We start from the raw sequence: 12,969 nt of genomic DNA on the forward strand, positions 1-12,969 counted from the left end.
AGCCTAGCTATTTCAACCTTTTCTTGTCTTCACATTTTAAAGATCATATTTTCTCTCTTGCAAATACTGTGTGGGTGGACATTAAGTGAAGTGAAGTCGCTCAGTCGTGTCTGACTCTTAGCGACCTCATGGACTGCAGCCTACCAGGCTCCTCCGTCCATGGGATTTTCCAGGCAAGAGTACTGGAGTGGGGTGCCATGGTGGACATTAAAAGTACTCTATTTCCCCCGCTTCTCTATACAAATTTGCTGTGAGATTAGGTGAAGATGGAAAAAAACAGTGGCGACTCATGAAGGTGAAGTTTCAGGCCTGTTTGTCTGCTGTCCCCTAAGTTCTGCTGGGTATTGATCTCTAAAACCGAGTGATGAGCGGAAAGAAGGAAGGAAAGTATCAGAACTCCTATTTATGGTTGTTGTCATTTTTTATAAAAATTAAAAAAAGGTTACTTAAAAAAAAAAAAAGGTTACTTAATAAAAGATGGACCCAGGGCCTTAGTTTGTTTTGAATGTCAGATGGTCAAGTGTTACAAATGGGCCCTGGAAACAGAGGGGATTCTGCAGTGTAGATGGGCTTGGAGAAGGCTTGAATCCAGCTCAGAGGATCTAGGGATGTTGAAATTTGTGATGTCACAGACTCTCCACAACACTTGAACATGAGAGATGGACAGTTACCATGAAGATGTCTTGTATCACGCAGAGGTTCACTGGTTAATTTGTAGAACGTATGTGAAAGAGCTGTCAAATTAAAGCTGCTACTGTGTGTACATGTCCATCCCAAACTCCCTAACTCCCCCATCCTCCCCCCCCCCGCCCCAGCAACTGTGAGTTCCTTCCTTAAGTTCTGTGAGTCTGCTTCTGCTTTTTAAGTCGCTGTGCATGCATGCTCAGTCATGTCTGACTCTTTCTCACCCTGGACCGTAGCCCAGCAAACTCCTATGTCCGTGGATTTCCTGGGAAAGAATACTGGAGTGGGTTGCCATTTCCTACCCCCGTGGATCTTCCTGACCCGGGGATCGAACCCACGTCTACTGCATCTCCTGCACTGCAGGAGGATTCTTTACCACTGAGCCACCTGGTAAGCCCATGCAAACAGACACTGAAGTCAGGATGCGTGAAAACAGAAAGATAAAACAGAAATGGTCGTAAGACAGGCCATAGGTCTCCCTAAGAATGGTCTGTGGCTTCCTTGAAGTCTCCAAATTCAGTTTGAGAAGCACTGACCTGGGAGGTCTACTGCAATCCTTTCAACTAGAAGATCTGGTGTTTTAGCTACGCTGTGGGCTGGCTGGCCTTCATGCGAAAAGCTGGTATTGAAGGGGACTGAGGATAAATCCAACAGAGTCCCTGCGTTCAAGGGGTTTTATTTCTTTTGTGATATGCAGAATGTGTTCTTGAAGAAAGCAGAAACGAAGTATATTCGGGGTAAAAGTGTTCACCCATTTATTCCGTTACTTAGTGACGGAGCAGTCTTGCTGGGCCAGAAGTCCGTCAAGGGCTGGGGACCTTGTGAAACATCACTGGGGAGAAAAACCCATGGAGAGCTTGGCATTTTCAAACAAAAGACCAAAATAAAAATTTCTAAAGAAAAAATGTAATTTAGAAGCAAAAATGATCCTAGTTGTCGGTATAGAAAAATGATACGATACTTTAATCTAGAATCTTTCTAGATTCCTGGATTCAAGCTGCTGAATTCCTTACTCTAAGTAACTGGGTGAGATGCTGGCTGTCCACATGGTGGCAGGAAGTAGCATTTTTCTTTTTTTTCTGTCAGCACTGTGCAGCCTGTGGGCTTCCCAGGTGGCGCTAGTCGTAAAGAACCCAGCTGCCAATGCAGGAGATGTAAGAGACGTAGGTTCAATCCCTGGGTTGGGAAGATCCCCTGGAAGAGGGGATGGCCACCCACTCCAGTATTCTTGCCTGGAGAATCCCATGGACAGAGGAGCCTGGGGGGCTCACAAGGAGTCAGACAAGACTGCAAGGACTTAGCATGCATGTGTGCATGCTCAGCGTGTGGGATCTTAGTTTCCTGACTAGGGATCGAACCCTGATGTCCCTGCATTGGAAGGGCAGAGTCTTAACCACTGGACCACCAGGGAAGCCCAGGAAGTAGCACTCAGGTGGAGCGACTCACGGTTCCAGAACGGGGCCGTCTGCCAGTGGCTGTTGTCGTGTGTGAAGCAGGTGAGGCCGGGGAGGCTGCACTCCTCGCCCTTGCGCTGCCTCTTCTTCTCCTTCCTCTCTTTCTTCCTCCTGCGGTTCTCCTTGTAAAGCTGCAGTTTGCTGTCTACTTCTTGAGCGGCTTCTCTATTTCAACAGAAGGGACGTTTAAATGATCAGAAAGCACTTTCTCAAGTAAAAACAGGATTGTGGCTCTGAGTCTCACACACATATTCTGGCACAAGATAACAGACACACAATAATAGACGGCCTTAAGTTTTCAGGGTTTCTCTGGTGGCTCAGCTAGTAAAGAATCCTCTTGCGATGTGGCAGACCTGGGTTTGATCCCTGGGTCAGGAAGATCCCCTGGAGAAGGGAATGGCAACCCACTCCAGTATTCTTGCCTGGAGAATTCCATGGATAGAGGAGTCTAGGGGATTACAGTCCATGAGGTCGCAAAGAGTCAGACACAACTGAGCGACTTTCATTTTAAGTTTTCAGAGGGCCTCAAAGCATGGAATACAATCAGTGATATTAAGTGACAACACCCTTAGAATTTTACTATCTCAATAGGATCAATATTCTCTTCCTTATTGAATGCAAACATTGATAGAAATAAATATCAATGTGACTCAGAAGATTCCACTAGCCACATCCTTTGGACAAGTGGCTCAGCCTCCTGGCAGCTCAGTATCTATCAGCCATGAAATCAAATGATTGGTTGGATTAGATAACTTGAATTAGGTTTCTAGAATTCTATCGAGAAATCCTACAAAACAGGCTTGGAAAGAACAAAAAAAAGAAGTGTTTTTTCTTTTTTGATTTTTCCATGAAGGGCTCCAATTTTGTTGAGGCTCAAATATTAAATTCCTCTTATATGCTAATTTTAGTATTATTTTAAAAAGATGTCTATTTCTTCCAGCTTTCAGAATTCAACATGATTGCAGGCTGCTCTACAGAGCACAGGGACCTAATTCAGTGAGCCCACGTGTCCTGATCACTGCCCACAGAGAGCAGTGCATGGAGGACAAGCCAGTTACCAGCAGTGTATCGTCAGAGGGAACACAGTGTATCGTCAGAGGGAACACAGTGTATCGTCAGAGGGAACACAGTGTATCGTCAGGGGGAACACGTGGTATCGTCAGGGGGAACAGTGTATCGTCAGAGGGAACACCTGGAATTAGATTAGAGCCCCACGTAATGCCCCCTCATGGGATTCCAAAAGCAAGGATTGCCTCAGTCCCTTGGCAAGATGTGGGCTTGTTTTCAACTTCATGAGCTAATACCCTCCCAGCTGCATCTACTTTTCTCGAGCCACATCACTTGGAACAGAGTTCCAGCCCCCTTTCAGAAATGCCCAGCAAACAGTCCTTCACTCCCAGCAAATGTAGCAAATGGTTACTTACTTGAACGGGTGAAGGTGGCTCTTTAATTTCTCTTGCTTTTTCACACCTTTCTCTTTGTTGTAATAGCTGCAGGCAAGAAGGTTAAAAAGTGAGTTTGATAATCATGCATTTCATCAAATAGTTCACTTATAACATGGAAGCAAAATGGAAGGTAGGCAGTTACTTTGTTACATGTAACAGTCTTAAAGGGACTTCTTTTAAACCTTCTGCTTGGGTTTATAACATTTAATTTGACTGAAATGGTTTAGATCGTTATACACTAGGGAATTCAATGTATTAAACTTTCTATTGGTGAAAGAGAGGCGAGCCTCGTGCGCGTCACTGCAGCCTGCGTTTTGCAGATGATTCTGTCAGGGGACACGCACACACACCTCTGCTTACTGCAGCCACACTCCTCAGGCTTCCTTCTCTTCAGATGCCCTCTCACTTCTCTCAAATTCTTAATTTTATCTTGCAAAGCTTCAATCTGGAAAACACACACACCAACAATGACATCGTAAGGTCAAGATTTTCTATATGAGGTAACTTTCTTTCCACCCTGTTTTCCGTGTTCCATAATTATAGCCATTCATCTGAGATAATAGTTTGGAAACAAGCTGAGCATAGACTAGGTCTACCTCTATATACCGTCCACTGTGTTATAAGTATTAACAGCTGGCTCTTTTACGATTGAATCATTTTGCTCACAGAGATTTCAAGAGGTCAGGCTTTTCTGTCTATTTTGCTTTCTGTCAGGACTATTACTGTATCATTGGAGAAGGAGAAGCACCTTGTTCTTCTATTTTTCACTTAATTATAAAAAAGGATGAGCGTACACAGCAGGGCTGGCGAGCAGGGTTTGCAACTGGAATATACCTGTCAATCACGTGGCTACAGCTCACCTCTTTATCAATGAAGGCCTTGTGGTCCTTCCAGGCTCTGGCTGATTGATAAAGTTCTCTCTCACAATGGATTGTATCATTTGGAAGAATAAAGCACCTGCAAAAACAAGCTACATTAGAAATAGGTTTCTAGTCTAGTATCAGAAAATATTAGAGGGACTTCCCTGGTGGTCCAGTGGTTAAGACTCTGCACTCCCAATGCAGGAGGCTGAGGTCTGATCCTGGTCAGGGAACTAAGATCCCATATGCCACGTGGCCAAAAAGTAAAACACAAATAAATTTTAAAAATGCACCTAATTCTGGTTCCGAGGTTCTTTGGAAAACAGTTAAAAAAAGGCAAGTAGTTAAAAAAAAAAACATTAGGAATAGCAGAGGGAACTTCATTATCTAAATGCTTAACTTGGATGCTAGCATTAATTTGGAGCTGAGCCATAAACAAGGATAAGTGGGAATATTTCCTGGCAACTGGCAAGGACAGAGAGACATCACCACAAAGTCAGAGGCAATATTCAGCCATCACCCCAAACTCCATTTCTGAAAGCCCCACCAAATACTGTATGAAAAGAATGAGGTTCTCACAGCTGTAATGGAAGTGACTGACTTGAAGAAATACAGAGTTAGAAGGGGTTTATTCATCCAGCTCCTTTTGTTATAAAGAGCCTGACTGAGGTGCCTCTTTCAATGTGAAGTAAGAAGCAGCCCCAGGGATGGAGAGCAGGTGAGATGGGGTCGGGATCTATCAACACTGAAAGAGAAACCAAGCTGGGTCTAAATCTTTCAGTATCCAACCATAACCATCACAGGCGCCTAGAGACCCTTGTCCCAAAGATAAAACTACTGGCAGGCCTCATGGCACCCTGCCTCCATAAAGATGAAATGAAAAGAAAACAAAGATATTGCTAATACATTTGCAAAGAAAAGACTTCTCTATCAAGAGAGCACACAGATTTTGGAAAGAACTGAAGAACAGGGCAGTCGGTCAAAGCCAAGGAGGAGTCATCTCCCCCAACCCACCCCATCTCTGTGATTCTCTGGGATCTGGACAGGTCAGGTGTTTCTGATCTCACATGCATCCTCAATCTACACCATCTTTCTGGAAGCTTCTCTAGGACCCAGAGCCCTCCCTTGGGCTGTATGTCATCTCTGAAGTCCTGAGGGTAAACCGCTCTGAGCCACAGTGACCAGGCAGCACGGGGCACCTCTGCAGTCCTGGTAATGATTCATACGTGTTTCCTAGACTCCACAAAGGTAACTGCTTCAGAGGAGAAATCCATGCCTGCTAAGTCAAGATGCGACAGCATCACTCTGCCTCAGGACCCAGCTGATCAGCCTTCATGTGATACTGACCCAAAACAAAAAGTGTCCAAATCTATGACAGTCTGGACTCCTGTTGCTTCTCACTCAGTCGTGTCTGACTCTTTGTGACCCTAGGGACTATAGCCCACTAGGCTCCTCTGTCCATGGGATTCTCCAGGCAAGAATACTGGAGTGGGTTGCCATTTCCTCTCCCAGGGGATCTTCCCAACCCAAGGATCGAACTCGCGTCTCCTTCATCTTCTGCATTGTAGGTGAATTCTTTACCACTGAGTCTCCTGGGAAGCCCCCCTCTTGATTCTTAACCCTCAGTTATCACATGGGCCAGCACTTGGACACTGCCCTGCTAAGCAATATTACTTTTTGCAATGGGGAAAAATCGTGATGATATGGAGGGATGGCTTTGAACTCAACCCCCGAGCCACAGAGCCTTCTTACTTGTGCGTCACACGGACGGTGGTGGGCAGGCCCACGACTTTGCCACTGTCTGCCAGCATTGTGTCCCCATCACCACCGCCAGTTGCCTGGAGGCCTCCGGGCCCCTGGCGGCCTTCATCATGACGCTTGGCAATGTTTCTTGGCCGCAAGACCTGCAATTCTTCTTCTTCCAGATTGATGTCATATATTTCGCCTTCAAATTCGACTGACAAGGAACGTGTCTGCCGGGTATGGACAAATCTGGGCTTGTACTCTGGAAATAAGGGAAGACAAGTTAACAGGGACATCCGGGTATAGTTTAGGAGGGATGAAAATGATGGCCAGGCTTGGGGAGCATTTTGAGGGGGATGAGCAGCACACATGGCCTTGCTACCTGGCCCGAGGGAGTTCACGTGGGAAGAGGCAGGCTCTGGTCCAGGCTCGAACAGCGCAGAATGGTGTGCTTTTCTGGACCATAGGCCCTTCACCCCTCAAGGGAGGTAGTAGGTCAAGGTGACCTCTAAGACTCTTTCTGCTTATGGTAGGCTGTGAACTTCTACTGCGTTAGTCACTCAGTTGTGTCTGACTCTTTACAACCCCATGGACTATAGCTCACCAGGCTCCTCTGTCCATGGAATTCTCCAGGCAAGAATATTGGAGTGGGTTGCCATTTCCTTCTCCAGGGGAACTTCTGTTGAGTTGGCTAAAATTTTGTTCCGATTTTTCTGTAAGATGGTATAGAAAACGAACTTTTGGTCAACCCAACACATTGTTTTCAATGTGAACTACAAGGCAGTTTGGATAAAACTATAAATAATAGTAATGACTATAATTTAACAAGCTTTTGCTATGTATTATTTCCTTCATGTGTGCGTGCTAAGTCAATTTAGTCGTGTTCAACTATGTGTGACCCCGTGGACTATAGCCACCAGGTTCCTCTGTCCATGGGATTTTCCAGGCAAGAATACTGGAGTAGGTTGCCATTTCCTTCTCCAGGGGATCTTCCTGACCCAGGGATTGAACCCATGTCTCTTATGTCTCCTGCGATGGCAGGCAGGTTTTTACCACTGGTGCCATCATTCCCCACATACATATTTCTAATGCACAATCATGAAAGACAGGTATTATGATAATAAATCCTCACATTAAAAAAAAAAACACGGTCAGATTGTCAAAACAGGCTCATGAATTTGGTGTTGTCATCTCTATATTATGATGAGAAATCTGAAGTTTGAATGCTACGTCTCTTTTGCAAGATGATGCAGCCAACAGTTGTGGGAGCTTGGACTATAAACTGTCAGACTCTAAAGATGACAAACTTGCCCCCTTTTTGACTGGGCTGCCTTTTCAAAAAGGTAAATGGCTCAGATAATGAAGAATCTGCCTGCAACGTGGGAGACCTGGGTTCGATCCCTGCTCTGGAAAGATCCCCTAGAGAAGGGAATGGCAACCCATTCCATTATTCTTGCCTGAGAAATTCCATGGACAGAGGAGCCTGGTGGGTTACAGTCCACTGGGTCACAAAGAATTGGATGCGACTGATTGACTAACACTTTCACTTTCAAATATTCCAGACACCTTCTATTTGCACAAATAATAAAAGATTGCTCTAAGAAAAGCTGAATTTTGCAAATGCTCCCATCAACCAATGGACTAAATACCTGGCAGATGGAGAATAATGCTGGGGGGAGGCCAGTATGCTTTCTGGTCAACATAGACCACTGTCAAAACTCATTGTGGGCTAGGTAAGAGCTTTAATGTGCAAACATGCAAACATGGGCTCCTGCTGATCAGATGCACTCAGGCTCTGTGGGGGCACACTCAGTGCTCTGATGTGTCGACCTTGCTGCTAAAGTAGGAAGAAAGGGTGCACATAGGCTGCAGAATCAGAACCATCTTGCTCTCTGCAGGAAGCTGTTTTGAGAAGAAATGCCTCTTTGAGATGGCTCACTGAGAGTGCTCACAAATTCCACTGTGATGGAAAAGAGAAGCATCCAACCCATGTTCACAGCTCAAAAAAATGGCCCTAGACTTCTCCAGCTTGTGCTCAACATGGAAAAATCAGTGTGCTTTATGGTCAGTGCCTGGGGAGTAACACTGAAGTTCTTGGGAGAGAAGAGGCTGCCTCCACCTTCAAGCTGGACACTGGGGATGGTTTCTGTTAAGGGTGAGGGTCTGGGTCCTCTCCTTTGTCATTTTCCCATTAGAAATCCTGGTGTGAATTATTAAACCTGGCATTTTTTTTCAAGAGGAAAGAAAATCTCCCAAGTCAATGATTTTCAGCCTTTTGGATTATCGATTCCTTTAAAGTTTTGTATCCAGAAGCATGCATATATACACAAAGAATATGCTTAAAATTTTGGATAAAATTTTAGAGGGCTCAGTGGTCATGTATGGATGTGAGAGTTGGACTGTGAAGAAAGCTGAGTGCCGAAGAATTGATGCTTTTGAACTGTGGTGTTGGAGAAGACTCTTGAGAAGTCCCTTGGGCTGCAAGGAAGTCCAACCAGTCCGTCCGAGAGGCGATCAGTCCTGGGTGTTCATTGGAAGGACTGATGCTGAAGCTGAAACTCCAATACTTTGGCCACCTCATGTGAAGAGTTGACTCACTGGAAAAGACCCTGATGCTGGGAGGGATTGGGGGCAGGAGGAGAAGGGGACGACAGAGGATGATATGGCTGGATGGCATCACCAACTCAATGGACATGAATTTCGGTAAACTCCAGAAGTTGGTGATGGACAGGAAGGCCTGGCATGCTGCGATTCATGGGGTCGCAAAGAGTCGGACACGACAGAGATGCTGAACTGAACTGATGATCCTATAAAGTTCACCTGTGGAGTCCAGGTTTAAGAAGTCTGTTCTAAGGGCTCCCGTTGTTCTAGTCTATGATTTGATTTCTTGGTTCAGAATTGAATGTATTTTGCTTTTCAAAATCAGTACATAAAGGTATTATCACAGAAATGTCACTTTTCGTATGTAGCCACTAGATGGCACTAGACTCTCATTCTTTTATAGAAGGTGCTGCTTCATAGGAATCTGATAGCTGCCTGATATGAGTTTTTATAAAAATGCTAGGCAGTGCTTTTCATATTGAATTCGACTAGTTAGACCCTACAAATCAATGAGAGGAATTAGAAAAATATATTGTCCTAAAACAGACAAGCCTTTTTTAAAAAGCATGCATGCTTCTCTTACTAGTTAAATGCATAAGCCCTGAAACTGTTTTTAGTAATGACTCTAATGAATTTTTTCTTCCAGTATACAAAGAAAGCCAGATAACATTATCATTCCCAGAAAAGGATGCATAAAGTCTGAGAAACTCCTAGTAGTATAGAATCTATGTTTTCTTTCTTACTATTCAGTTGTTCTGATCTGCTGTAGAGGTAAAACAAAAGAATGCAATGAGAATCCGGATCCTCATCACTCTGGAAAACGAATTATTAAAATAGCTATGCCTCCCATTGTACCACGTTAAATTTAATGTTTTATAGTGAAAGTTGCTCAGTCATGTCCGACTCTTTGCGACCCTATGGACTACACAGTCCATGGAATTCTCCAGGCCAGAATACTGGAGTAGGTAACCCTTCCCTTCTCCAGGGGGTCTTCCCAACCTAGGGATCGAACCCAGGTCTCCCACATTGCAGGAAGATTCTTTACCAGCTGAGCCACAAGGGAAGCTCAAGAATACTGGAGTGGGTGGCCTGTCCCTTCTCCAGAGGATTTTCCCGACCCAGGAATCGAACTGGGCTCTCCTGCATTGCAGGTGGATTTTTACCAACTGAGTTATCAGGGACGTGCACATATACATAAATAATTTATTTTTTAGCCACTTATACTGTTACTCATCTTCTAGCTGAAACTCTGGATTTTCATTTTCTTTTTTAAAAAAGTGTGCATATGTTTTGTGTCTGCTGCTTTTACAGAATATATTTTCATTCTAAGCTTAATATTCACAAAGCAAAATTTCAAATGACTTCAGCCTTCATATTTTAAACAGAACCATTATTTGCTTTTAGCCCCAAACCTATGCATTGATGATATTTAACATGTAGATGGATCAGGCTTGTTTGCCTTCCTAACAGCCAAGCCTGAAAGCCTCAGCCTGCCACCGAGAGGGTCACAGGCAATGGCTTACTTGGGGTCCCCTGGTTCCGCAGGAACTGCCTCTGGTTCTTTCTCTGGCTCCTGCTGGCCCGATACCCGGACTCGCCACAACTGCACTCTTTGTCCTTGTCCTGGAAGCCACGAAAGAGGGGCCGCGTGCTCTGTCGGACGGCGAGCAGGTCACCAGAGCCCTTGCACTTGTGAATTCGAAGCTTGCCAGACGTGTCCTCGACGCACTGCCACTTCTGCAAGAGCCAACGTGAGAGCCAGTTACACACCACATCAGGTGTTTCTGATTAAGGACTGCTGCTTTTGTTTTTAGAACCCTGGCAACACCGTTAAAAAGAGCGCATGAAAAAAGGCCAGCTTTCAGGTGACCCTGGAATAAGTTGACTCCTGTTCTCTTAGTTATTTCCTTCACTGCAGGCGAATACAGATGACCACGAAATCACAGGAAATCAGAACTACCTCAATGACACCAGAGCCAAGAATTGATACATAAATCCTCAGCATCCAGACTAAACAGAGTCTTGAATGAAACATGGAAAAGCCCTTACTTAACTCAGCAAGCCACAGAGCACAGCTGTTAGGGCTGTTTTCACCAGACCCGTCTTTTTTCTGGAGAAAACAAACTTGGCTGCTTTGTTCTCTGCCCTTGAGTTTCTAATTCGAGGCCAGTAAGAGTGGCATATGAGGAAGACAGAAATGAATTTAACCTGAGTCCATCGTGGGGGCGAGCCAAATTTCATACACGCCAGACAAGAATATTTGCTTCTCTGGTAGCTCAGGCGGTCAAGAATCTGCCTGCAATGGAGGAGACTTGGGTTCGATCCCTGCATAGGAAGATCCCCTGGAGAAGGGAATGCAACCCACTCCAGTATTTTTGCCTGGGAAATCCCATGGACAGAGGAGCCTGGCAGGCTACAGTCCATGAGGTGGCAAAGAGTGGGACACGACTGAGCGACTAACATGCGCACACACACACACACGAGCAGATGAACCGGGCTTCCTCTGTGACTTTTCTTATCCTTCTACAAACAGCGCACACTCGGCTGGACAAGCTGCTCCCTAGAGAGGCAGGGTTCACCTCCTCAAGAGACACGCGTGGGGAGCTGCTACTGGGTTTTTAAAAATTAATTTATTTTAATTGGAGACTAATTACTTTACAATATTGTGGTGGTTTTGGCCATACACTGACATGAATCGGCCATGGGTGCACATGTGTCCCCCGTCCTGAACTCCTTTCCCTCCTCCCTCCCCACCCTGTCCTCTGGGTTGTCTCAGGGCACCAGTTTTGAATGCCCTGCTTCATGCATTGAACTTGCACTGGTCATCTATTTTACATATGGTAATATACGCTTGAACGCTATTCTCTCAAATCATCCCACCCTTGCCTCTCCCACACAGCCCCAAAGTCTGTTCTTTACATCTGTGTCTCTTTTGCTGCTTTGCATACAGGGTCATTGTTACCGTCTTTCTAAATTCCATATATATGTGTCAATATACTCTATTGGTGTATCTCTTTCTGACTTACTTCACTCTGAATAATAGGCTCCAGCTTCATCCACCTCATTAGAACTCACTCAAATGCATTCCTTTTTATAGCTGAGTGATATTCCATTGTGTATATGTACCACAACTTCCTTATCCATTCGTTTGCTGATGGACATCTAGGCTGCTTGCATGTCCTGGCTATTGTAGACAGTGCTGCGATGAACATTGGGGTACACGTGTCTCTGGCAGCTCTGGTTTCCTAGGTGTGTATGCCCCGCAGTGGGGCTGCTGGGTGATAAGGCAGTTCTATTTCCAGTTTCTTCAGGACTCTCCACACTGTTCTCCATAGTGGCTGTACCAGTTTGTATTCCCACCAACAGTGTAAGAGGGTTCCCTTGGCACTAGGTTTTCTCGTTTGAGCTTTCTATTAAGATAGCTACAGAGGTGGGACCTCCCCGGCAGTCTAGGGGTTAAGACTCCATGCTTCCAATGCAGGGGACGTGGGTTTGATCTCCAGTGGGGGAACTAAGATTCTGCATGCTGCACAGAGAGGCTATATATATATATATAGCTACAGAAGTTTTGGCTTAACTCTGGATGAATATGACACAGCATAACATCTCAGTGCCCCCTCCCCATTTTATGGGTTTCAAACCTGGCTGAAATAATAGCTCTTTGCCTGGGGGTTATTTCATGGGATCCTCTATAACTGACTTAAAGATCTGATAATCTTCCTATTTTCCCTTTTCTCTCCCTAAAACATTAATCTGGCAAATGGGGAGAATAATGACATTCATTGTAAGCTGATCATGGTTGTTACAACATGGTACAATATAGACTTATCAAACTTTTGTGTTTTTTTCCCCACATCCATATATGAGTATCACCTGTGTACAATTTTTTATTGATACTTTTTTTCTTTAAGTGAAGAGTTAGTTGCTCAGTCACATCTGACTCTTTGCTACCCTATGGACCGTAGCCCACCAGGCTCCTCTGTCCCTGGAATTCTCTAAACAAGAATGCTGGAGTGGGTAGCCATTCCCTTCTCTAGGGAAATCTTCCCAGCCCAGGGATTCAACCTGGGTCTAAAGAGTCAGACATGACTGAGCACACACTCCTGTACTGAAGGCAGGTTCTTTACCATCTGAGCCACCAAGGAAGCCCCCCACTTTTTAAAAAATGGGTATATTTCTAAA

At 44.9% G+C, this 12,969-nt stretch overlaps 1 protein-coding gene across 2 annotated transcripts in view; it reads right to left on the bottom strand.

Moving 5' to 3' along the window:
* Positions 1–12,969, bottom strand: part of SULF1 (sulfatase 1) — a 192,387-nt gene that overhangs the window by 14,463 nt on the left and 164,955 nt on the right. For both annotated transcript variants that reach the window (XM_018058433.1, XM_005689044.3), the window contains exons 13-18: positions 10,311–10,524; positions 6,196–6,448; positions 4,444–4,540; positions 3,934–4,028; positions 3,563–3,628; positions 2,131–2,303 (exon numbers count right to left, since the gene is read on the bottom strand). In XM_018058433.1, the coding sequence (XP_017913922.1) occupies positions 2,131–2,303; positions 3,563–3,628; positions 3,934–4,028; positions 4,444–4,540; positions 6,196–6,448; positions 10,311–10,524 (898 nt within the window). The remainder of the gene's footprint in view (positions 1–2,130; positions 2,304–3,562; positions 3,629–3,933; positions 4,029–4,443; positions 4,541–6,195; positions 6,449–10,310; positions 10,525–12,969) is intronic.

This window comes from Capra hircus, chromosome 14 (assembly GCF_001704415.2).
Source record: "Capra hircus breed San Clemente chromosome 14, ASM170441v1, whole genome shotgun sequence".
In the NCBI taxonomy this organism is placed as follows: Eukaryota; Metazoa; Chordata; class Mammalia; order Artiodactyla; family Bovidae; genus Capra; species Capra hircus.